The 26,684-nt window shown below is 40.3% G+C and overlaps 1 protein-coding gene across 1 annotated transcript in view; it reads right to left on the reverse strand.

Annotated features, from left to right (window-relative positions):
* eml3 (EMAP like 3) overlaps positions 1-26,684 on the reverse strand; it is a 96,556-nt gene that overhangs the window by 32,843 nt on the left and 37,029 nt on the right. Inside the window, exons 4-7 of the mRNA XM_062994072.1 lie at positions 23,380-23,838; positions 13,621-13,737; positions 10,885-10,913; positions 173-202 (exon numbers count right to left, since the gene is read on the reverse strand). Of these exons, the coding sequence (XP_062850142.1) occupies positions 173-202; positions 10,885-10,913; positions 13,621-13,737; positions 23,380-23,838 (635 nt within the window). The remainder of the gene's footprint in view (positions 1-172; positions 203-10,884; positions 10,914-13,620; positions 13,738-23,379; positions 23,839-26,684) is intronic.

The following is a 26,684-nucleotide window of genomic DNA, read 5'->3' on the forward strand; positions in this document are numbered from 1 at the left end:
CTAGATATGGTTAATCATAAAGGTGATTACATTTAATACACCTAGTTGTCATTTTATCCACCTTGAACAACTGCCTATTCTCTTGACTTTCCGTGACGATAATACTAGTCTTTCCAGCTATAGTGTCAACAAATCTTTACCTTAGTGTAAGCTGTGGTGAAGAGAAACCTACCTTGTGTTCCTCTTCTGGTCCCCTGTGATCCTGTAACAACAGACTTATAATTATATATGTTCAAATATAAATAACAAGTATAACTTTAAATCAAACAAAGCTTTTGGGCTACTATTCTTAGCTGTTCTCCCATGTACTGCCTTGGACATTTCTTAAATCAGTCAGAGAAAATATATTAAGTATTAGGTTTCAGTAGCCTGTTTTAAGAAATAAGGGCAAGAAAGTTTCTCTGTGTCCATTACAGTACAATATAAAATGAGAGGCCAAAACCTGCTCACATTAGAACTTGGCTCATAACGGTTATAATGAGCTGTTTGGGTGTGTTATGCAACACTGGGTGTTTTACAATGGTGGGATTTCTTTTCAGGAGAAAAATGATATAAAAGATGTGTTCCGTGTGCATCCTGAAATACCGGCCCTGTTTCTGCCTTAACAGACAGTTTCCAGTAATGAGAACATGATGCCATCTAATAAAACCCTTTGCTTGAAATGCAGTGTGCACACAAGTTATTACAAGTACAGGGGCAGCATGTCTTGCAGTTGTTTGTTATACATGGATTTCACAATGTGGATGATAAAAAATTCTATGAGAAGAGCGTCATCCCAGGCTGCAATATATGAGGGATTTTCAAAAAGTTTCTGCACTTTTCTAGTTTAGTTGGAAACGGTGAGGGTGGGAGGAGTAGTAATTAGCCATGTCTGAGAGACTGAGAGAAAGCTTATAGTCTGGATTTAGCGCCATCTGATTTCCACCTTTTTTGGGGAAGAGGAATTTCATGTGATGATGATGTGAAAGCAGCAGAAGCAGAAGTTGGTATGACGCTGAGAAAAATGCATCGGAAGGTGACTGTAGAAAAGTGATGTAATTTGTTTCTCTAAATAAATAGAGTAAAGAAAAAGTGCTGAAACCTTTTGAAGAATCCTCGTATAATAGGATGTCTGCCAGCTAACATCAATTGTTTGACAAGAATACAGTAAAACTACTGTATTCATATAAAACTGTAGTTTTTACTTGCAGCCCATAAGTCTCTGGCTGCCCCAGACACATAACAGTTCAGTCCTCACTTCCAGGTGTGGAGAAAGATGTTTTTAGTAGGCGGGACTAAATATAACAGTGTGAAGTTTCCAAAAAGAAATGTTATATCTGATTTGTGCAGAATGTTTCTGGTGCAATTGCATTACATAGAGGTGTGACAACATTTTTTGGACCATAGTGAGATGGATGGATGGATGGATTAGATAGATAGATAGATAGATAGATAGATAGATAGATAGATAGATAGATAGATAGATAGATAGATAGATAGATAGATAGATAGATAGATAGATAGATAGATAGATAGATAGATAGATAGATAGATAGATAGACGGAACAGACAGACAGAGACAGAGTAGATGGATGGATAGATAGATACAGTAGATAGATGGATGGATAGATGGATGGATAGATACAGTAGATAGATCTTATTATTATTGATCCTGAAGGAAATTAAATTTTGCAGTCTGGAATCTGACAACCTTTAGGTAATTTAAAGGCAATTCACTGTTTAAATATTATGCTTCCACAGAAAATATTTAAATTTAATCAATCATTACTACCAATTAAATAAATAAATAATGTCTTAGAGATGTAGGGAGCAGAATATACAAGCTGTTTAATACAGTGCATGATCAGGACAGCAGTGCGTAAAGGTGCCAAATCTAAAAAAATTAGGACTGTTTTACAGGATGCATACAATACAGCCATATAAACAGTTTTAAAAGAAAACAGAGAACTACGAGGCTTTCATAGAATTGATCTGATGTATTATAAAATGATACAAATCTAAATGTTTTTTTTTTCCAATTCTGGCTGAGGAAAAGAAACATTCATCATTCCTGTCAGAGAGTTTAAAGTAGTGGTAACTGTCTATGGTTAGTGAATTTCCAGTTTGGGTACAAGCTCTCCTATGTGCACCACTGCAGCAGTGAGTGTGTGTGTGTGTGTCTGTGTGTGCAGGCATGTTTTCTCATGAAAAGGGAAGGCTTTTAAACTAAACATCTGGTACAACTGTGAAAAAAAACAAAATTAAGCTACACTACAGTTTTTAGATCATTGCCTAAGACCCTTATGTAATTAACTGTTCAACAAAATGTTTATGTTCAGGTTTAACAAGCATTTAAATCAGTGATCTCCTATTTAATGTCTGTTTTCCTTGCCAAGTGACCCGCAATGTACCCAACTACCCGTGCTAAATCTGTTTATTTTTCTTGGCCAGGAACTACATGTACTAGAGGAGGCCATCTGGGTGGAGAACAAAGCAAAAAACAGCACAGAGCATTACAGAATAACCACTGGCAATTTTTGACTCCCCTTTATGAGGATCTGGTCTGCAAAACAGACTTGGTACAGACTGCTCTACCTGATGCAATCCTTTTTTTGTCTGGTCTTGGGACCAGCACTGAGAGCGCATTGACAAGTGCACCTCCCAACGGCTATCTGTTTCAGTCATCCCTACCCCGGGCAGTCTGCTGGCCAACAGCACAGCATAGATTTTAACCATGGATATCAGCAGTAGTGGGCTAGTGTAATTTACTGCTGCGCCACCTGAGCACCAATATTTAAAACTGAACTGCAATTGATATTATTACTAAAGCTGTGCTGTGAAGTGAGGAAAAAATACAACACAGCTACAACCACAATGGGGCAAAACCGCAAATCATCCTCCTTCAGCAAACCCCTCCCAGTTTGCATTTGCATTATAGTACTGTAGGTTAACGTGCAATGGAAAAGAAGCATAAGACACACAAAGCCAGGCTCACCTCTTTTATAACTGCACATAATGCAACATATCACTAGGGGGTGTTAATTTTCCCCTGCATACACGTGCTACAAGCAAGAAAGAAATGTCAACTCGCCCACACAAACAGCAAGCTTTATTATGCTCACTGGCACGCCTACAGATAGCTATTGCATTTTTGAGACTTGAATTCACTTGAATCTTCTAATGATAGAGTAAATGTGCCAGTAAATGAAAGAGTAAACGTGAGTAAATGTGCCAGCTATTGTCTGTAATCTGTGATGTTAGCAGCCAAAACGTACTGCCTAAACTTTAAATCATATAACCACCATCTCTTTTTAAACGTTAATTATCAAAACAAATAGAATAACATGGTGACACATTTTTGTTAATGTTTTTTATGCAAAATACTGCTCAATGTAAACCTAAAGCCGATATAAACTACTGTTCTTAAGGGAACTGAGGATAGAGAATTAGAAAAAGATCCAACAACTAAAACCAGAAAACTGGCCTGAGAAGTTTGCTGGAATCATTTGAATCTTGGTTTTGTTTCACACACTAGCATTGAGAAAATAATAGTTGCCTGCTGTTTGCCAGTGGTTTTGACCCAGGGAAATAAATAACTGGACATTTTCCTATATAATTTAGCGTCACCCTACTGTATATGTACACTTTGTCAGTGCCAGTGTTAATTTAGTTGACGAATGATTTTCGTCATAGTTTTCGTCAAGCCGGGTAGCCATCCAATCAGTACTAATCTTTTGCAGTACCGCAGCAAGCCCACACTTGCACACATTTGATCTAAACCCGGGAAGACCAGACTAGCCTGTGAACTTTCTTTACTCATGGAACCAGGTTAACTCCACAATGTCAACAGGGAGAAAAATGAGAGCCGATATATGGACACATTTCTCATTTGACGTCGTGAAAAACAAGACGATGTGTAAACCATGTGTGGCACAGCTGCTTTTACGGTACCCAGTTTTATAAAGAATGTAATATGCAATTAGTTATGAACAGTGCATATACTTTTCAGGCAGAGCAGGCCTACTGGTCATTAATCTTTTGTTATTGTTATGCTCAATAAGCAAGGTCAGGTAAATACAGGTCCTTCTCAAAAAATTAGCATATTGTGATAAAGTTCATTATTTTCCATAATGTAATGATAAAAATTAAACTTTCATATATTTTAGATTCATTGCACACCAACTGAAATATTTCAGGTCTTTTATTGTTTTAATACTGATGATTTTGGCATACAGCTCATGAAAACCCAAACCCATCTCAAAAAATTAGCATATTTCATCCGACCAATAAAAGAAAAGTGTTTTTAATACAAAAAAAGTCAACCTTCAAATAATTATGTTCAGTTATGCACTCAATACTTGGTCGGGAATCCTTTTGCAGAAATGACTGCTTCAATGCGGCGTGGCATGGAGGCAATCAGCCTGTGGCACTGCTGAGGTGTTATGGAGGCCCAGGATGCTTCGATAGCGGCCTTAAGCTCATCCAGAGTGTTGGGTCTTGTGTCTCTCAACTTTCTCTTCACAATATCCCACAGATTCTCTATGGGGTTCAGGTCAGGAGAGTTGGCAGGCCAATTGAGCACAGTAATACCATGGTCAGTAAACCATTCACCAGTGGTTTTGGCACTGTGAGCAGGTGCCAGGTCGTGCTGAAAAATGAAATCTTCATCTCCATAAAGCTTTTCAGCAGATGGAAGCATGAAGTGCTCCAAAATCTCCTGATAGCTAGCTGCATTGACCCTGCCCTTGATAAAACACAGTGGACCAACACCAGCAGCTGACATGGCACCCCAGACCATCACTGACTGTGGGTACTTGACACTGGACTTCAGGCATTTTGGCATTTCCTTCTCCCCAGTCTTCCTCCAGACTCTGGCACCTTGATTTCCGAAAACAGTACTTTGGACCACTGAGCAACAGTCCAGTGCTGCTTCTCTGTAGCCCAGGTCAGGCGCTTCTGCCGCTGTTTCTGGTTCAAAAGTGGCTTGACCTGGGGAATGCGGCACCTGTAGCCCATTTCCTGCACACGCCTGTGCACGGTGGCTCTGGATGTTTCTACTCCAGACTCAGTCCACTGCTTCCGCAGGTCCCCCAAGGTCTGGAATCGGCCCTTCTCCACAATCTTCCTCAGGGTCCGGTCACCTCTTCTCGTTGTGCAGCGTTTTCTGCCACACTTTTTCCTTCCCACAGACTTCCCACTGAGGTGCCTTGATACAGCACTCTGGGAACAGCCTATTCGTTCAGAAATTTCTTTCTGTGTCTTACCCTCTTGCTTGAGGGTGTCAATGATGGCCTTCTGGACAGCAGTCAGGTCGGCAGTCTTACCCATGATTGCAGTTTTGAGTAATGAACCAGGCTGGGAGTTTTTAAAAGCCTCAGGAATCTTTTGCAGGTGTTTAGAGTTAATTCGTTGATTCAGATGATTAGGTTAATAGCTCGTTTAGAGAACCTTTTCATGATATGCTAATTGTTTGAGATAGGAATTTTGGGTTTTCATGAGCTGTATGCCAAAATCATCAGTATTAAAACAATAAAAGACCTGAAATATTTCAGTTGGTGTGCAATGAATCTAAAATATATGAAAGTTTAATTTTTATCATTACATCATGGAAAATAATGAACTTTATCACAATATGCTAATTTTTTGAGAAGGACCTGTATATGTGTGTATTGCACATTCAAACATTAATAATATTCCATAACTGGTTAAAAATGTTTAATTTTGTGTAAGTGTATATAATGACTTAAATAATTTAAGGGAACTGATGAAAAAGCATTTACATTTTACACTCTTTATATGTATTTTAGGGCGGCATGGTGGCTAAGTGGGTAGCACTGTCGCCTCACAGCAAGAAGGTCCTGGGTTCGAACCCCTTCTGTGTGGAGTTTGCATGTTCTCCCCATGTCAGCGTGAGTTTCCTCCGGGTGCTCCGGTTTCCTCCCACAGTCCAAAGACGTGCAAGTGAGGTGAATTGAAGATACTAAATTTGTCCATGACTGTGTTCGATATAACCTTGAGAATTGAATAAACTTGTGTAATGAGTAACTACCGTTCCTGTCATGAATGTAACCAATGTGTAAAAACATGAGGTTAAAATCCTAATAAACAAACAAACAAACAAACAAATATGTACAGTGTATCACAAAAGTGAGTACACCCCTCACATTTCTGCAGATATTTAAGTATATCTTTTCATGGGACAACACTGGCAAAATGTCACTTTGACACAATGAAAAGTAGTCTGTGTGCAGCTTATATAACAGTGTAAATTTATTCTTCCCTCAAAATAACTCAATATACAGCCATTAATGTCTAAACCACCGGCAACAAAAGTGAGTACACCCCTTAGTGAAAGTTCCTGAAGTGTCAATATTTTGTGTGGCCACCATTATTTCCCAGAACTGCCTTAACTCTCCTGGGCATGGAGTTTACCAGAGCTTCACAGGTTGCCACTGGAATGCTTTTCCACTCCTCCATGACGACATCACGGAGCTGGCGGATATTCGAGACTTTGCGCTCCTCCACCTTCCGCTTGAGGATGCCCCAAAGATGTTCTATTGGGTTTAGGTCTGGAGACATGCTTGGCCAGTCCATCACCTTTACCCTCAGCCTCTTCAATAAAGCAGTGGTCGTCTTAGAGGTGTGTTTGGGGTCATTATCATGCTGGAACACTGCCCTGCGACCCAGTTTCCGGAGGGAGGGGATCATGCTCTGCTTCAGTATTTCACAGTACATATTGGAGTTCATGTGTCCCTCAATGAAATGTAACTCCCTAACACCTGCTGCACTCATGCAGCCCCAGACCATGGCATTCCCACCACCATGCTTGACTGTAGGCATGACACACTTATCTTTGTACTTCTCACCTGATTGCCACCACACATGCTTGAGACCATCTGAACCAAACAAATTAATCTTGGTCTCATCAGACCATAGGACATGGTTCCAGTAATCCATGTCCTTTGTTGACATGTCTTCAGCAAACTGTTTGCGGGCTTTCTTGTGTAAAGACTTCAGAAGAGGCTTCCTTCTGGGGTGACAGCCATGCAGACCAATTTGATGTAGTGTGCGGCGTATGGTCTGAGCACTGACAGGCTGACCCCCCACCTTTTCAATCTCTGCAGCAATGCTGACAGCACTCCTGCACCTATCTTTCAAAGACAGCAGTTGGATGTGACGCTGAGCACGTGCACTCAGCTTCTTTGGACGACCAACGCGAGGTCTGTTCTGAGTGGACCCTGCTCTTTTAAAACGCTGGATGATCTTGGCCACTGTGCTGCAGCTCAGTTTCAGGGTGTTGGCAATCTTCTTGTAGCCTTGGCCATCTTCATGTAGCGCAACAATTCGTCTTTTAAGATCCTCAGAGAGTTCTTTGCCATGAGGTGCCATGTTGGAACTTTCAGTGACCAGTATGAGAGAGTGTGAGAGCTGTACTACTAAATTGAACACACCTGCTCCCTATGCATACCTGAGACCTAGTAACACTAACAAATCACATGACATTTTGGAGGGAAAATGACAAGCAGTGCTCAATTTGGACATTTAGGGGTGTAGTCTCTTAGGGGTGTACTCACTTTTGTTGCCGGTGGTTTAGACATTAATGGCTGTATTTTGAGTTATTTTGAGGGAAGAATAAATTTACACTGTTATATAAGCTGCACACAGACTACTTTTCATTGTGTCAAATTTTCATTTTGTCAGTGTTGTCCCATGAAAAGATATACTTAAATATCTGCAGAAATGTGAGGGGTGTACTCACTTTTGTGATACACTGTATTTATACTGTAGATTTAGTCGACTATATTCTTATGCTAATTAGTCGACTAAAACTAGACTAAAACTAAAACAATTCAGATGACTAAATTATGACTAAAACTAAATTACATTTTAGTCAAAAGACTATGACTAAAACTAAATCAAAATTTGCTGTCAAAATTAACACTGGTCAGTGCATCTACACAACATGGGAAAAAATTTGTGGACACCTGAGGACCACGTCAAAATGTTTCTTTGAACTTAATATAGACTTTGTCCTTTACTCTTTGTGAAAGTATTTCAACCAGATTTTGCAACATGACTGCAGGGAATCGCTTACATTTAAGCAAAGCAAAATGCCATGACGATATTAGTGTTTTAGTGTTCCAATGCATTTAATTCTGCTGCATTAACTTGTTACAACTCTGGAACCAAGGAACCTGACACAAATAGTCAGAAGCAGCCCTGAATGTATTTAAACAGTGCCCAGGTTTACACATTGCAATTATGCTTGTGCATAATTGTATTTATTAGGATTTTAACAGCGTTTTACACACTTTGGGTACATTAATGACAGAACAGGTAGTTACTGGTTACACAAGATTCATTAGTTAAAGACTTTTATTGTCAAACACACAGTCATGGATAATTTTGTATCTCCAATTAACCTGAGTGCATGTCTGTGGACTGTGGGAGGAAACCGTAGCTTCCGGAGGAAACTCCATAGACACGGGGAGAACATGCAAACTCCACACAGAACAGACCTGGACCGCTCCACCTGGGAATCAAACCCTTTTTGCTGTAAGGCAACAGTGCTACCCACCTTGCCACCCTGTTTGTCTATGAAGACCCATAATGCAAAGCTTGAGATGAACAGTTATTGTATTGATGTTGCCCTTAGTGGCAAATTGGAACTGAATTCAGACAATTTTAGGCAATATACTGTATATATATATATACTGCACATGGATTGGCATATTGCTTTATGGCTGAGCTGCATTTGCTCCATGACACTTCTACATCATATAACAACACTTACATGTGATTAGAGCAGCTCTAACAGGAATGGAATTTGATTTTCTTACTTTCTGTAAAGGTGACACCTTAAACTGGTTTAATGTCAAATGTCACTGATACAGTATATTCAATAAAACACAGTGTCTTACTGTAGGGGGTGCAGGGTAAGCTGGCATACTACTGCCTCATGATGACTGAGCACACTAAAAGTAACAGGACCCCTAATACAGATACATACAGAACAGTACACTGTTGAGTCTAGAGCAGATAAGAGTTTTATAAAATACTGTATAATCACCAATCATAGTTCAAAAACAATAATGGAATGTCTATGCAAAAAAAAATACATTGACATATTTGAGTGTTTATTTATTTATTTTTATAAATGCTTCATTTTGTGCTTGGAGCCACCAGGACTTCTGTAGCTGTGTAACATCCACCCCGTGAGCTGTGTCAATAATTGTCTTCTCAGCTACTAAATTAAATAGTTGAATAATTCAACGGACAACTTTAAGACCACTTGAATAGAACCTGTGCAACAGTCTAGAAGATTTTAAAAATTAGCACATGATGCCACATTCTAACACAATTTAAATACAGATGTGCAACGCAGTGATTAAAATCTAGCAATCTGGAAAAGGTTACCACTGTAAAGATCATTATCCAGAAAAGGAGAAAACTTGGAACAGTGTTGAACCTTTCCAGGGACACTGGCCTACCAATTTCACCAGGAACCCATTAATTACTCATTCAGGTGGTCACAAAAGAATCAAGATGAACATCTAAAAAACTCACATGCCTCAGTTCAGGTGACTTCCCCAATAAGAAAAACATTGGACAAAAATGGCATCTATGGGAGAGTTACAAAGGCGCAAACTACTGCTCAGCGAAAAGAACATAAAGGCTTGTCTCACGTTTGCTAAAAAGCATCTAGATGACTCCCAATAATTTTGGGATAAGATTCTGTGGACTGTTGAGACTGAAAGACATGGGTCTCGTTACATCTGGTGTAAAGGTTCCACCACGTTTCACCATAAGAACGTCATACCAGCAGTCTAACATGGTGGTGGTAGTGTGATGGTCTGGGGCTGCTTTGCTTTGGCATAACCTAAATGACTTGTGTCATAACCGATGGAACCATAAATTGTGCTCTCTGTCAGAAAAGTTCCAAAATTCCTTCACAGTGATGTAAAAGACTTATCACAAGTCATCGCAAATGTTTGACTCCAGCTGTTGGTGCCAAGGGTGGCACAACCAGTTATTAGGTTAGGAAGCCAATCGAGTGCACTTTTTCATAGCACTGTACAAAGACTGCACTGGCTGTCTGTTGGGTGTTTTTGTTACATTGATTAGCACTGACAAGTACTAAAATACTACTGCCAAACCCACAAATATGGAGTCTCTACATGCTTTTATTTCTGTGGTGTAGAGAGCTAAAGAATTAACTCAAAGACCAAACTCTGAAAAGCAGGTTCTATATATTCACTGCAATTTATTTATCCAGCTTCAGCAGCCACCCAAAACTGATCATGTTGGCAGTTGGACTGGAGTCTACCCAGCAACAACACTGCCCAAATGGTGGACAATGGGACATCACACACTTACCCAATTGCTTAAAACTATGGGACAATTTTGAAGCAATTCACCTGTAAGCATGGAGAATCCTGGGGTAGCACTCACACTCCCTTCAGCCAGTCTATGCTGCCTTATATTATATAGCCTTTATTGTAGCTCTGAATTGTAAATGCTTGTGAATACCCGAATCTATCCATTGTTCCAAAGCTGAAAAACTTCCTCGATGTTTGTGGTGCCAATAAATACTGAAATTTGTTGCTCTAATTTCTAAACAATGACCGGGGTTAAAGGTACTTTAACAGAGCTTCCTTTATTAGCAGCTGAATACATCTAAAAGAATGTGAATACAGATAAATAGATTGATTCTTGATGCACCACACATTAAGATCCTGACTAGGCATTCAGTGTTGGTACAAACAGGCAGGAAACATAATGGTGTTAAAATCTGAAGTTCTTCCCAGATTAGATGGAATGGACCGGGGCCCAAAGAGGCCATATATTAGAATGTCAGTGTGATCCATTTACTGTTCTCATTGTGTGGGAAGAGATTTTTATTACCTGTGCTGGAGAGAAGATCTTTAGCTCGGCTATCAAGACAAACAATAACGGAGAAAAAAGACAGAAAGGAAAATATTAGTGATCTGTGGAGATTCATCATTCTTATAGTTGTGCAATATAATGACTCACGCTTTAAAAGCATCTAAGGGAATTTCTCATCTCTTTTAAGTACATTTTGAAATACTACTCTTAAAATCACAGTGCAGAACTGTCATGATATAATCTCCAAACCATTTTCTCCCAATTTAGCGTAATCAATTTGTCTTCCACTGCTGGGGGATCCCTGATTGCAGTCAAGGTAGGTATATTGCTGCTCACGCCTCCTCCGATCCGCACGCAGCCCCTAGAGGAACCCTTTTTTCACCTATGCACTCTGCACAGGCGCCTCTTCATTTGCCAGTCAGGGGTTTGACCCCACCCACATAGTCCGGTCATCCCGCCCTAGCAGAACCATGTCTGCTGCAGGCACTGCCAATTATGCCTGCTAGATGGCGCCCAGCCGACCGGTGACAACGCAGGAGTTCAGAATCTCAGCGCTGGTGTGCTAGCGGAAAATCCCGCTGCACCACCTGGGTGCCCACACTATATTTGATATATGTTTTACACAACAGGGTTATTCATGGCAAATAAACATGTCATAAATGACTTGTGAATGCTGTGTGTGTAAATGACCCAAAACTTTAACTTTAAGATTAATAGTTAAGGTAACCTGGTATGACATGCAGTTTGCTTGATGCTTTCTAGCTACATTAAACTTGCTTTTAGATGAATTTCTAATCCTTTGTGCTTTCTCACCAAAATGTTCGGGTCTGTGCCAAGATGGGCTAGGTTGTGGTTCTTGGAATCATTTCTGATATGAGGCTTTTGCATACAGAACTCCATGTGGACTGTTAAACAGCAATGGAGTTTCCAATAGTGAAAGAATCATTTAATTCATTAGTAAATTAATCAGTTCATCAGTAAGTCAGACCAGATTTGAATCATTAAGAAGTGATTCAGAATGAAATGAACATTGTTAGTTATATATCCAAAAATGTGTGGACACCTGACCATGAGCTTGTTAAACATCTGTAACATGGCACAGCAGCTGAAGGAGTTCGGCAATGAGCCAGACTTAACGCCATGTCCCTCTGCATTGCCATATTTGGCCGGCAAAGGGGGCACAGAGGCTCAGATGATTGATGTGTCATTAGTTTTACTTGACGAGTCACCTGCGCCTCATTAGCATTAATTCGCTTCAGAGGGAAGTCCTTATATACATCACGTTTTTTCTCTTTCACAGATTTGCCAGCTCCTCTGTTTGGCAAACCTGCTTTTTCTAGAATGGCGATGATGTGTTTGCTCTGGTCCAATTTTACTGCTCTTTCTGGAAACTCACCCAGTGTCACAGCATTTTCTACCCTGGGAGAGCGATTTGCCCCAGCGGCAGCGTGACATCCCTTTTTCTGAAGCGGACCCCACCTATAAATCCACATAATGTGTGGACTTTACCAGTTGTTGGAACTGGGATTGGGGTGCCACTCACATATTCCCAATCTTTCCTTTTTTTGAGAACCGGGCTGTCGCAAACAACTGGAGCAGCCTGTCATATTGTGACAACCAGGCCGCTCAGGTGGCGCAGCGGTGAAAACACACGCTGGAACCAGAGCTGTGATCTCGAATACATCGTATCGAATCTCAGCTCTGCCATACCGGCTGAGGCTGAGCGGCCACATGAACAACAATTAGCCTGTTGTTCATATGGGCGGGACTAAGCCGGATGGGGTCTCTCTCTCATGACGGGTGCAATTACGACCTCTGCTGGCTGATTGATGGAGACTGCACAGAGATGAGAAAGAGTGCTCTTAGGGTGTGTCCCTCCGTACATACAGCTAGGCTGCACTGCACTCGTCAAAGTGTAGGTGATAAGATGCATACGGCATGCTGCCCACATGTCGGAGGGGGCGTGGGTTAGCTTTGTTCTCATCAATCAGAGCAGGGATCGGCATTGGTGGAGAGGAAGCATGATGCAATGGGGCAATAGGACACGCTAAGAAAAAAGGGAGAAAGGGGAGAAAATGCATAAAGAAAATATTTAAAAAAAAATTGTGACAACCAGTTTCTGTTCTGCACTATCCCTGTTCTACCCACTTTCTCTGTTGTGGGCTGCAGATGTTTTAGTCTTTTATTTGGTAGTTTGTTTTTGTTATTTTGTCCACCATATTGATTGATGGGTTCTTTTTCATTCTTGTAGGTGTGAGGCTTCACCTTGTGCTGCAGCAGTAATGTGCAACCTTCCCTGTTACAACTATAATAATTAAAACAAGTTGTCTAATGATGTACTTTAATGGAAAGGATAAGACTCCATGCACTATGGCCTTACTTGTTTTCAGTAGCGCCAAATTGTATTGGCATTTGAATTGTATTGAAATTATAAAATTCATGTAAAATTTACACATTAAACTTGTGACACATTATATGATTTGTAATAAAAATCACTGTATGAACCCTGTTCCCAAACACACAAAACCTGCACTATTGCACCTGAAATAAAAGCCCAAGTATTTTATGTGCATTTAATTGTAAATCTGTTTTTGTAGGCTGGTTTTTCAGGCCAGTTTCTCCCAGAGGTTTTACTAATGCACTTCCAAGACAAGGGACCTAGTAACGACCCATATCTGATTACACAGTGTGGAAGCAGTTCATGTTTTTAAAGCAACCCGTCCTGATTTAAAAAAAAAGATGAAATAAACTCACCCCTCAAGACTCGGAGATCGGGTCAGTAAGTTGGCTGAAGATGCTGCTTTCTTAGGCATTCTCTGTTTGGTTTTGTCCTGCGCATCCCTGCCCAGTTTCTCACTATTTCTCCGCACCCTGAACACAACAAGACTAGGTATGATATCTAATATGAAAGACAGTCTGCATTTCTTATTATCAGTGCACAGGGGGTTTCACCAACTAGTAAGATTTTAAAGGAATTAATAGGTTATAAGAGAAAAGGGTGTTACGTAAAGTTAAAGTCAAAAGTTTACAACCACAACTTTTTATGTGTGAATTAACAATTCAAACATGTACGTATATACAAGTTATTAATATAGTTGGTAGTAAATAGACAGAGTGCTCATGTCGCACAGCAGAGTGTTCGAATCTCAGCAGAGACACTGACCCAGCCAGGCGTCCACACCAACACAATTAAGCATGATTGAGGGAGGGAATGTCGGACAGTGTCTCTTTCCGCTACCACTGTGTTATGCAATCTGCACCTGTTGTTATGCGATCTTCGTTGGAACCCAGCACTGGCAGGTGATAAAAGGCGGCCACCTATAAATGTACTTGGTGCTCATATAATTTACTCTTGACTGATGGTGAAAGGTAAATAGACCGGGCGCTCGTGTCGCACAGCGGAGTGTTCAAATTTCTAAGTTCGAATCTCAGCAGAACCAGTGACCCAGCCATGCACCCACACCTACACAAATGGGCATGATTCAGGGAGGGAATGTCAGACAGGGTCTCTTTCCACTACCACTGTGTTATGCGATCTGCACCTGCACGAGTGGGCGAGTTACATGGAGCTTAGCTTAGCTCTTTGTTGGAACCCAGCACTGGCAGGTGATAAAAAGTGGCCGCAGACAAGGGTTGGAAGGGCCGTGTGGTGAGCCGACTCTTCTTGACTAGATTGGGGGCTAAATTGGAAATTGCGTCTGGCATAATTTGGAAAACGTATGAAATAAATCTTGAAACTTTTGACTTCAACTGTATTGTGTAAAAAGAAACACACACTGCACACCAGAAAATTATTTCCAAAAAGTATATTAATAGATTTTCCAAAGACAATCCCAAGTTTTATGCAAGTATGGTGAGTATAGTTTGGAACATTACCTCAGAGATGTAAAGAGATGTTTCATAAGATCTTAACACACATATAAAGATGCATGATCAAACTGAACGCACGATATGTGGGTGTGTGAGATTTCTCTGACAAACTCCTCCTTATTTCCTGTTACTCTGAGTTTTGTATTTTTCCAATTTAAGAAATGTGAAACAGGAAACAATGATCAGCACAAAAAGGGAAGTGAAAGCTGGTTTCGACTCCTGTCGCTTGGATTTACGCTATTACGAGCTATCGAAACTGTCACAGCTGACGAAACTGCTGAAGTCAACTAGCTAATATTAAACACTACAAGACCAAAAGTAAATGTTTTAATAGGAAAAACAGCTCAGCAGCAACCCAACATATCACCAGACCCTACAGAATAATACTGCAGCATGCTAAAGCCTATTTAGCACAAAAATAGGCTTTTATCAATGGCAACACCCTCTCCTGAGTCCTACACTGCCCCTGGAGGCTGTTTGGCAATTGTTTTATAGGCTGGGTTAATAGCTGATGAGCCACTTACAAGCCATATGCAATATCAAGCGTTACCAGGAGTGGTGTAAGACACACTACCACTGGACTCGGGAGTATTGGAAATGTGGTTAAATAATCACATATTACCATCCATTTAACTGATTAATCTGGGTTTAATTACATAAGGATTGTTTTATAACTTAATAATGTAGTACATTAAAAAGTGTAGTGTAGCCGCTCAGGTGGCACAGCGGTAAAAAAAACAAACACGCGCTGCAACCAGAGCTGGATTTCGAAAGTGTGTCATTTCGAATCCAGCTCTGCCTTCAGCCGGTTGAAGGCTGGGCGGCTATATGAACTACGATTGGCCTGTTGTTCAGGTGGGGGGGTGGGATTGGAGACCGGAGGGGGTGGGTCTCTCTCTCTGTCAGAATGCGATTACGATCTCTGCCGGCTGATTAAGAGGCGCCTACACAAGAGATGAGGGAGGGTGCCCTTAGGGTGTGTCTCTCCGCATGCAAGTGTAGTGTAAACCAGGACTTTTGTACAATGTCTGTATCTGAACTTTTGTAGTAGAATTAACGGCATTTCTCTACAGTCATGTTCCAAAATCTGGTGGTAGGCCTTATAAGTGGGGGGGCGTTAAAGCACCAAGTGGGAGTCCAACTTCATATCAATGCCCATGGTTCTAGATATGATTTTCAGGTGTAAAGCGTATGGAAACTTTAGGCTATACAAAGTAGCACTTAAAAGAGCATAAACCAAAAACATGAAATATTTACATTATCGGCATTTGGCAGACACTTTATCCAAAGTGACTTACAGTACTGTGACAGTATACAGTCTAAGCAATTGAGGGTTAAGGGCATTGCTTAGAGGCCAAACAGTGACAGCCTGGCAGAGGTGGGACTTGAACCAGCGACCTTTAAATTACTAATCCAGTACCTTAAGAGTGAGGGTACAACTGCCCAAATAGATAACTGAATGATAATAAATACTGCTAATTAAGATATTTATGTCTTGTCAGCCACACATGTATATAATCAATCAATAATGTACATTTTTAACAGTTTAGGGAAGGCCCTTTCCTGTTTCAGCATGACTGTTCCCCTGTGCACAAAGCCACAACCATAAAGATGGTTTAACAAGTTTGGTGTGATGGAACTCATGGTCTGCATAGAGTCATGTTTGTTTGTTTATTAAGATTTTAACGTTCAGTGTTTCTATATAGACTTCTTGTACTACAGCTACGAGCGAGGAATTTCATTAGTGGAGAGAACTTACGAGCATAATTATGAGTAATAATTAAGGGAAGATTAGTGTTTCTATGTCGTTCTTTTAGTACATTAAACCACGTTCAGCTTTTTTTTTTTACGATAAGCGTTTTAAACTCTCAATTTCTCAGAACCCCCAGCTATAATGCAGACTCGTCTCATAAGTGCACTTTGATGACGTATTACCGCACCGCTCAAGCAGAGCGCTGAACAAAGCGGCTGTTCTTTATTAATTTGAAATTAAATAATTGAACACATCGAATTTAAGGAAAAGGTCGAGTTTAAGGGTACACATTTCTCCACAACGGGTGTTGAGTTTCAAAGATTTCGAGTTTAGGGGACGTCGAGTTACAAGGTACCACTGTACATGTTTTGTTTTTACCTCCCAAGACTAAGCCTATCCCACGACAGACTGAACGTTACTGCTTTATTTTTGTGCTCTTTCACCTAATAAAGTCTGAGCAATTACCCAAACTGTTTTATATATGCCAGTTAACCTAGTCTGAATCTGGCCTGAGGCATCACCGGGCTCTGAGTGTGTAACCACTTCTCTAATGACAATCACATTGTCATACTTTCCACTGAGCCCAATTCTTCACACACAAATCTCTCAACACTGCAATGCGTTAAAATTCGATGTCATTTAATCTTTGCTAATTCACACCCACTGTGAGACGGCATTGTAATAGTAATTTGCAACAACATACGATAGCTGAACATGCTTGAGAAAAAGCTCTAACTGCTCTATTTTAGATTCAAGCTTATACTTGTTTCACCCTGATCAACAGTCATCCAGCCTAGAAAGTAGAAGCACATATGCTCTCTAGTACTTTTGGCCAAACAAAAACTGAGGTAAATAAACTGTGCAATGGGGAGGGGAGGGTTTTTATGAACAGTTATATTTTAAGGGGAGAGAGCTTTATGTAACAAATGTTGTAAATCTTTGGTGGGCCACCTATGGTTTTTCATTAAACTATATCTGGAACACCAGATTTGGGGTTTTCCCCACTAATAGGTGGATTTATAATAAATATCTGTGTGCAGGACTTTGACCCCTACTGCCCAGGAATACCAACCCAAGCATTATGTATAACAATATGAGTGATCATTTCTTTTACCATTGTAAATGCATTTTTGTCCCTTTTTCTCCCAATTTAGCAAAACCTTCCACTTCTGGGAACCCCGATCATGTCCGAGAAAGGTATATTTGCCTGTGTGTGCAGTCCACCAACCACTTCTTTTTTCAATTATATTTTATGCATTTTCTCCCATCGTCCCCCAATTTAGCATAGTCAGTTTGTCTTCCACTGCTGGGGGATCCCCGATTGCAGTCAATGAGGGTATATTACTGCTCACGCCTCCTCCAGCCCGCACGCAGCCCTTAGCGAAACCCTTTTTCACCCATGGACTCTGCACAGGCGCCTCTTTATCTGCTAATCAAGGTTCTTACACAGCATTTGAAGACTCCACCCACGTAGTCCGGTAATCCCGCCCTAGCAGAGATGTGTCTGCTGCAGGCACTGCCAATTATGGCCACTAGATGGCGCCCAGTCGAGGAGTTCAGAATCTCAGCATTGGTGTGTTAGCAGAACATATATCACTACCTGGGTGCCTCACCGACCCCTTCTTATTGACCAGTTTTTCAGTAGATTCATGTCTGAGGCCAGTCTCACGCATGGAGAGTCACAAACTGATCTCCGCATTCCCCTGCTTCTGTACAGACGCCTCAAGCCACTAACCAAAGTCCTTACACATTGTCGAAGACCTCATCCCTTTTTTTGTCTGTTTTTTTTCCCAGCCAGCTGATTAGTGGTTAATTTTGACTGTTGTAGGCACTGCCAATTGTGTCAAAAAGTTCAGAATCCCAGTGCTGGTACACTAGGGTGCATCTTAAAAACTTTTAAGTTGTTTTTACAACAAACATTAATTCATTCTTGGAGTCATTTTGGAATAATAATAAAACATCTCTGATGAATATCAAACTATACACACACATACCTTACAAAGGAACACATTCAGAAATACATTGATTATTAGAACCACACATTTAGTGACAAAGGACCTGAAATGAAATCAATCAAAATAATCATTAAGTGTTACATGCATTTGGTTAGAACATGATTGATTTTTGGGTTAGTGTGATTGAAAATGAGACCTCAGCATTCCCAGCAGTCATGAAGCAATTTGGTAATCCAGTCCAACATGCAAAGGCACTGTGTCCTCCTCATGGTCTTCAATGAAACACCAGATTGGGACATGTGGGAAGGTTCCCTCATAGTCAGCTAAATAGCTAGCTATAAACACTCCAACAACCATTTCCTTCCTTCGAAATTTAGGTTTAAGCAATGATATCTGAGTCTGCCTGCAGGCTCACTCAGCACTAAGGTAGAGCACAAACACAACATTGATGTCAACTGGTACTGTTTTTATAACTGGGTTTATTTCTTTAAACATGTCATGTAGTGGTGTAATGTGTTCCATTCCTCCTGACATACATAAACTGCCTTAATTTAACATTAAACACAGCCTGACAAATCCTAAAGCCAAGCAGCTTTTTATGTATACAATATAAGTTATGTCATGTGACCAGAGTGTAGTTCTTCCTGGAAGAATGTTGGGGTTTTTACCACTTAGGTGATTATATTGCATACTTATGTTTACTGGCTTGTTATTGGTTGCATTTTAATACAATTCTATAAGGAATGCACACTTATGTCTGATAAAACTGACTGATCTAAGTGGCTGGACCAGAGTTCCTATCCAGACTGGTTAAAACATCAGATCATCATTTTTTCTGTCATGTCTGAACTCGAAACAGTCCCCCTCAAAACACAACAATGAAACAGTGTAGAGGTTTGTTGATGCAATACTGAGTCAAACATGATTGGTTGAGGGAACGCAAGAAAACTCACTCAAAGATGGACAAACCGGTTTTAGGTATATCTGACCTAAAATAAACTAGAATTCAATTTTAAGATTCCACTGAAATTAAATATAACCATGAAATTATTTTAGGCTGAAACTAAAACAGTCCAATCATAATATCAGTTTAGTCAGAATATCAAATACATGAATGCTGCTGGATTACACAGGATATGTAGTTATAGGGGTAAAGTAAGTAAAAGACAAGACACCTACACTGATCAGCCATAACATTAAAACCACCTCCACCCACATAGTCCGGTAATCCCGCCCTAGCAGAGATGTGTCTGCTGCAGGCACTGCCAATTATGATCACTGTCCATTTTATCAGCTTCACTTACCATATAGAAGCACTATGAAGTTCTACAACTACTGACTGTAGTCCATCTGTTTCTCTGCATGCTTTGTTAGCCCCCTGGGACTCTCCCAGGACCACCACAGAGCAGGTATTATTTAGGTAGTGGATCATTCGCAGCACTGCAGTGACACTGACATGGTGGTGGTGTGTTAGTGTGTGTTGTGCTGGTATGAGTGGATCAGAAACAGCAGCGCTGCTGGAGTTTTTAAATACCGTGTCCACTCACTGTCCACTCTATTAGACACTTCTACCTAGTTGGTTCACCTTGTAGATGTAAAGTCAGAGACGATCGCTCATCTATTGCTGCTGTTTGAGTTGGTCATCTTCTAGACCTTCATCAGTGGTCACAGGACGCTGCCCATGGGGCGCTGTTGACTGGATATTTTTTGGTTGGTGGACTATTCTCAGTCCAGCAGTGACAGTGAGGTGTTTAAAAACTCCATCAGCGCTGCTGTGTCTGATCCACTCATACCAGCACAACACACACTAACACACCACCACCATGTCAGTGTCACTGCAGTGCTGAGAATCATCCACCACCCAAATAATACCTGCTCTATAGTGGTCCTGAAAGAGTCCTGACCATTGAAGAACAGGTCAGGTGTTTTTAATGTTATGGCTGATAAGTGTATACAGAATTTTGGGGAGTTAAAGGTCCTGGAAAGCTCACTGAAATAAATATGTTATAAACAGGAACTCATTATAAATTCATTGTAATGATTAATAATGTGGCTTTAAAAATCTATGCAGTCCTATGCAGTTTTATGGCGTGCTGAAAATTACTACATCATTTGTCATGTAAATTGACCAATAAAAACTGTGTATCGCGTTTCTCAACAGGCAGACAGTTCTTGTTCCAACTAACTGGTGACTAATAAAACCGAGAAAATGAGAGAGTACATATGAAAACGTGCAGTGGAAAGTGAATGTATTAAATACTGCACATGTATAGCATCAACAACACCCACTACACCACATACGGACAAACAGGTTCAGGAATCTGACTGCAAATGTTTTTTTTGCAAGACCATGCATTTAAAAAGCCAGATTCTATAAAAAGCAAACTGTGTAAAGTTGGAGAGGATTGACCAGCCTGCAATTAGGCTTTCAACTCGCAGCATACACTATACTTAAACTTACACTGGTAAACTAACACGCTCACAGTAAAAGAAGACCTGTACTGAGCTCTAAATCCTAATAAATTCTCACCCTGGGTTGATGTTATACATTTTGTCTAATGCCTATCTGTGGGAACTGTTTATTAAAAATGTCTTCATTCAATCTCTGTGCACAAAAACAACCCCAAAGCCCCAAAGTTCCATTCAAAGTACTTTCAGTACATTTTTAGTTAATGTGATGTCAATATATTTAGTATTTACACTTCTTTACTACAGACAAAAAGACAAAATAGGTCAAATATGCTGAACAGTTAAAACCCTGTGTTTTTTAGCTTTTTAGTACTTATCTAAACAAATTAAAGTACAATAGCAGCTCTTGTTGCTTCAGTACATTTTACCCGACATGTCTGAACTTGCTGTAAAAAGGTTTCTGTATAGGTCCTTCAACACTGGTAAAATTAAAACCAGTTATGCTACTACAACCCTGTAAAACATGGGCATTGCACATATAACAGGCTGCTGTAAAATTCTTAATGCTATAGTGATTCTACCACAACCATACTGAGACTCTGGTTTCTTTGGTTCAAATTGGTACTACTCCAACAGTGTACACGGAAAGCAATGCACAAACAAATGGAAATGGATTTGGAGTAACAGCGCCAGTACAGTTTCAATGGGCGCAAGGCACACATTAACACCCTGGACGGGGAGCCAGTCCATCGCAGGGCAGACACACACACTCACACATACACACACCCATTCACCTATAGGGCATTTCAGTGTCTCCAATTAACCTGACTGCATATTTTTGGACTGTGGGAGGAAACCGGAGCTCCCGGAGGAAAGAGAACGCAGAGAACATGGGGAGAACATGCAAACTTCACACAGAAAGGACCCTGACTGCCCCATCTGGGGATCGAACCCAGGACCTTCTTGCTGTGAGGCGACATTGTCGCCCCACTCAAAACACATGCAGCAATATTAAGTATTTAACCTTTTAGCTAGAAGTTTATTGCCACCTAGCACTCATATGCTTTAACTGACACTGAAATGTGAAGCACCATAAGATTCTACAGATTGTTAGCTATTGTTAAGCTATTATACTGTGGCGAACAGCTAGTTTGCTATAGCTAGCCAATGTAAACAGAAGGCATCTTGCTTTACCGAAGATGCACTGCTGTTTGTATCAGTGGCACAGACTGTGGACATGGTATTTCCAGAGTTAGAGACTAAAATAAATATTTAATATATGTATAAAATTATGTTTTTATTGATGTATTAGACTAATTTGTGAGGTTGTATGTGTCATTTAGTGTAGTTTGTTCAGTGATTAAAGTGTTTTTACCATCTAGATGTGTTTTAGTGATTTAGGTTACACTAGCCCTTTTGTATTAAATATAAAATTATATTTATAATTACTATATACAGTAAGTTAAATATAAAAATACAACTTAACAAGCCGCTCAGGTGGTGCTGCAGTAAAACACACGCTGGAACCAGAGCTGGGATCTCGAATACATCGTATCGAATCTCAGCTCTGCCTGCCGGCTGGGCTAAGCAGCCACATGAACAACGATTGGCCTGTTGTTCAGATAGGGGTGGGATATTAAAGCCGGATAGGGAATCTCTCTTAACTAATGCAATTACGACCACTGCTGGCTGATTGATGGCGCCTGCACAGAGACAGGAAAAGAGTGCTGTCAGGGTGTGTCTCTCCGTACACAGTGCTGATCTGCACAGCACTCGTCAAAGTGTAGGTGACAAAATGCATTAGGCTGCTGCCCACGTGTCAGAGGGGGTGTGGGTTAGCTTCGTTCTCCTCAATCAGAGCGGGGATCGGCATTGGTGGAGAGGGAGCATGATGCAATCGGGCAATTGCGCATGCTAAAAGGGAGAAAAGGGGGCGACAATACATAAACATAATATAAAAATAAATAAATTAAACTTAACAGAATTTTGTTAAGGTTGAAGTAAACTGTTAAAATTTCTCCTAAGTTTATCTGCTTTTACTCCTCTTTTTATAATGTTTTAATGTTTTTTATAATGACTGACAGTTGACATAAATTTTTACATTGTATAGACCCCCTAAATTGTAAATATAGCTCCTGCATTTGCGGTGCTATTACTGATTAATTTATGGTGTCATCCAAACTGAAAAGAAAACAAGCTAGGATCCAGGGGTTTAACAAGTCAAACATGACCAATGACATCAGTGTGCACTACCTACATGCTGAGTGAGCCTGCAGGCAATTTCAGAAATGAACTGTCATATTGACAGCAGGTGAGATCATTGCAAAAACTTACCCTTTATATTACTTCATACTGATTTTTAACCCCATATAAGGCTCATGGTGCACCCTGGAATAAAGAAGGCCTTCTGAGGAATCCAGTTGCAAAGGTTATGGAGTTAAAATTCAAACAGTATAGCAGAAGCAGGAAAATCATGCAAAGAATAAGATCAAGAATAGAATCATTGTGGTCTGTGTTTGGACGCACAGATTTTTCTCGCCCTCTAGAATAGTGGAAAGCGGGCCACCGATAACAGGCTCTTTAGGTGGCGCTGGAGAACAGGATGTCGGAGTCTGAGGGGCTGAGCCCTGGCTGTCTTCACTGCTTTTGCTCTGTTGTTGTTGAAGGCTTCTGACGGTGGTGGGCTGGATGGACTCCTCTAATGTAGAAAGCCAGCTTTTGTCTCTCTCTCTCTCCTCACTGTCATCTTCCTCCAGGCTCTCTTGACAAGGCTTTACCAGGGCCTCGTCTACAAGAGAGACCCCCTCCGGAAGTGCGTCCTCTAGAGAAAGAGTCTTGGTGGTCCTGGTAAGGGCCAAATGTGTCCGTTCAGGGTTAGAGCTCCAGGGTTCAGTTTGTGTGGCCCTTTCAACAGTGCCTGTTTTCAGGCTGGGAATGGAGTAGGCTTTAGCACCCTCCCCATTTTCAGCTGAGATTGGGACATGGCTGAAGACACACACAGAATTAAGAAAGAAAGACTTTTTATGAAAACATTTATGAGCACTCAATGGATTTGAACCAACGGCTGTGAGGTTTAACCAAAAATATTGTCTACATATTTTGAACTAGCATAAGTTTAAGGGTCAAATACTCAAGATTCACAATTAATTATTTTCCACTGGGGTCAACAAATTGAGTTTTACAGTATAAGCCTGTGTTCACACTGGAAGTGACACATTTGAACAAATTACATATATATGGCAAAAATTTCATAGTGTCATTATTAGTTTGACACACACTGTATGGACAAAAGAATTGGGACATCTGCACATTACACATTTTATGGCTTTTATTCCATTGTAAATCATAGGCATTAATATGGTGTTGCCCCCCTCAGTAGTTATAACAGCTTCCACACTTCTGGAAAGGCTTCCTACAAGATTTTGGAGTCTGTTTGTGCCATTTCTTTCCAAAATCCGAGAGGGCCTGGCTTGCAATCTCTGTTTTCATTAATCCCAGAGGTATTCACCGGGGTTGAGGCCAGGGCTCCTTGTGAGCCAGTCAAGTTTTTCCTCAGTCATGCCTTTATGGACCTTGCTTTGTGCACTGGGGCAGAGTCATGCTGAATAAGAAAAGGGCATTCCCTGAACTGTTGATTGTTGAATGCAAACAATTGTCCAAAATGTCTTAGTATGCTGAAGAATTTCCCTTCACTGGAACTAAGGGACCTAGGCTAACCCCTAAAAAACAACCCCATATCATTATCCCTCCTCCACCAAACTTATCAGTTGGCACAATATAGTCAGGCAGGTAACGTTCTCCTGGCATTCCCCAAACCCATCTATCAGACACATCTATCAGAAGGCCAGTTAGAGAAGTGTGAGTCATCACTCCAATTCACTGATTAATACATAAGAGGTGTGTCCCAATGCTTTTGTCCATATTGTGATACAGCTGTGTAAAGAGATGTCACAGTACTAGAACATTGGTAGACGGTACCAGTAAAATTTGATTACTCTTTTAACCAATTCAACACCACGGCAAAAATCATTAATTCATTTTCAAGCCATATTAATACACCTACTAACCATGTGAAGATCATATAAACAAACGCTTGTGGATGAAGTATTTTACAGTTCAGTATTTACAGCATAGCATAGTGGGCCACCACATCGTTATTTTGTTTTCCTCAGTGGTTACTTATCTTTACTTGTGCCTCAATTGGAGCAGTAACAGATTTAAGAAACTCCAAAACTCCAATAATGTAAATAGTCACATGAGACAATTTGCTGGTGAATGTGGATGGAGACTTTTTTACTTTTTAAACAACTTGACACCAATGGACAGATACTTTTGACATCCCTATTAATATGTGCCACATGTATATGTATTGGTATTATGGTATTATTTTATAACTGACTAGAAAAATACTTTATGGCTCTGCAGTGTACTATGCAGAGTAAAACTGATCATCAGTGACCAGCATATTGCAATTTGGTTGAAATTAGGGTAAGCCAAAAAAAAAAAAAAACATTACCAGTGTGAACACAGAGTAAGAAAGAGCATATACATTTTAACGCTACACCTAAAACAGAATTGACCATGAAATAAATTAAAATATTAAAATAACACAAATAGTTTATCTCAGTTTAGTTATTACTTAATTTCAGATGATTTTGGATGTAAAGCCCATGTACTGTACAAGCAGTGAGAACATTACAAACACTGGTGTTAAATGGATCACAATAGACTGTATAAATGCTTGAACATAGTTAACGATGTGGGTCTACATGACGTTATACATGTTGTACAGGGGCGTAACTACAGTGCATAACCATAGTGCACTGGGGTCCATGGCGGCGGGAGTGGGGGGAGTGCGAGGGGGGGATCCTCCATCACATAAACTCAACCACTCACCTCACTGCCCCCAGCCCCCCCACCCCATTTGGCTGCCCTCGCCAGGTCGTTATTATTATATTACAATATTTTCATTAAGTAAAATTCAAATAACTAAAACTGCATTAAAAATACCAGAGGCAGGAATTTGGACTTGAAGTCTAACTTCTGAGTGAGTACTTTTAATTCATTCTGATCAGCTATCAGCATATGTAATTTGTTGAGGGGGCCCAAATTTCTTTTTTGCACTGGGGCCCATGAGCTCCTAGTTACACCACTGGTGTAGCATCTAGAAATGGTTCATATTCTGAGCGCCTGTTTTACTAACCTTTGTCAGATAATATGAACAGTACAGTCAATTTAAATAACTGGCTGAAAGATGGGTAGCTGTTAACAACTCTATATAGACATTGGCTGGCTTTCTAAAAATAATTTAGATTTAATAATTTATCATAATTTTATGAATGTTTTTATTGGTAAACATGTTCTTGCAATAAAAATGTGCATAACTGTTCAAATTGTGCTTAGTTATTAGTTAGCGATTAATTGCAATTAATTTGGTTCTTTAATCGCGATTAATCTCGATTAAAAATTTTAATCGCGTGACAGCCCTAGTTTTTACCCTTTACATGCTGATTTGTACAATAATAAACAATAAACAAGTGACAATAGCCATGTACATTTACGGCATTTAGCAGATGGATTTATCCAAAGTGAATACTGTGACTGAATACAATGCAATCAATAAGGGGTTAAGGGGCCTTTGCTCAGGGGTCCAACACTGGCTGTGGTGGAGCTTTAACCAGCAAACCTCTGATTATTAGTCCAGCACCTCAACCACTGAGCTTCCACTGCCCCAGTGCTCTATCTCATTAAATTAATCCTCTTAATTTAATAACTGAAACATGATTTCTTCAAAAATTGGTGTCGTCTCTATACTTCAGTCCTTAATAATG

The sequence above is a fragment of the Trichomycterus rosablanca genome, chromosome 4, assembly GCF_030014385.1.
Source record: "Trichomycterus rosablanca isolate fTriRos1 chromosome 4, fTriRos1.hap1, whole genome shotgun sequence".
Taxonomy (NCBI): Eukaryota; Metazoa; Chordata; class Actinopteri; order Siluriformes; family Trichomycteridae; genus Trichomycterus; species Trichomycterus rosablanca.